Raw genomic sequence first — 230 nt, forward strand, 5'->3', positions numbered from 1 at the left:
CCCCCCACAAGGTGTTCTTCGACCTGCGGATTGGTGAGGAGGATGTGGGCCGCGTTGTCATCGGGCTCTTTGGCAAGACGGTGCCCAAGACGGTGGAGAACTTCATGGCGTTGGCCACCGGAGAGGTGAGGGGTCAGTTGCTGCCTGGCCGGGCCTCACCCAGGCCCCTCGGAGGCGACTGCTTGGGGCACAGCTGGACGGCGGGAGCTTCAGTCTGTCCATAGCCTCAC

General features: G+C 64.8%; 1 protein-coding gene across 1 annotated transcript in view; it reads left to right on the forward strand.

The window, feature by feature from the left end:
* Positions 1–11: 11 nt before the first annotated feature.
* Positions 12–230, forward strand: part of PPIB (peptidylprolyl isomerase B (cyclophilin B)) — a gene marked incomplete at both ends in the record, with an annotated part of 2099 nt that continues 1880 nt past the window's right edge. The window contains one exon of the mRNA XM_010139851.1: positions 12–125. Within this exon, the coding sequence (XP_010138153.1) occupies positions 12–125 (114 nt within the window). The remainder of the gene's footprint in view (positions 126–230) is intronic.

This window comes from Buceros rhinoceros, unplaced genomic scaffold, assembly GCF_000710305.1.
Source record: "Buceros rhinoceros silvestris isolate BGI_N320 unplaced genomic scaffold, ASM71030v1 scaffold24137, whole genome shotgun sequence".
Classification (NCBI taxonomy): domain Eukaryota; kingdom Metazoa; phylum Chordata; class Aves; order Bucerotiformes; family Bucerotidae; genus Buceros; species Buceros rhinoceros.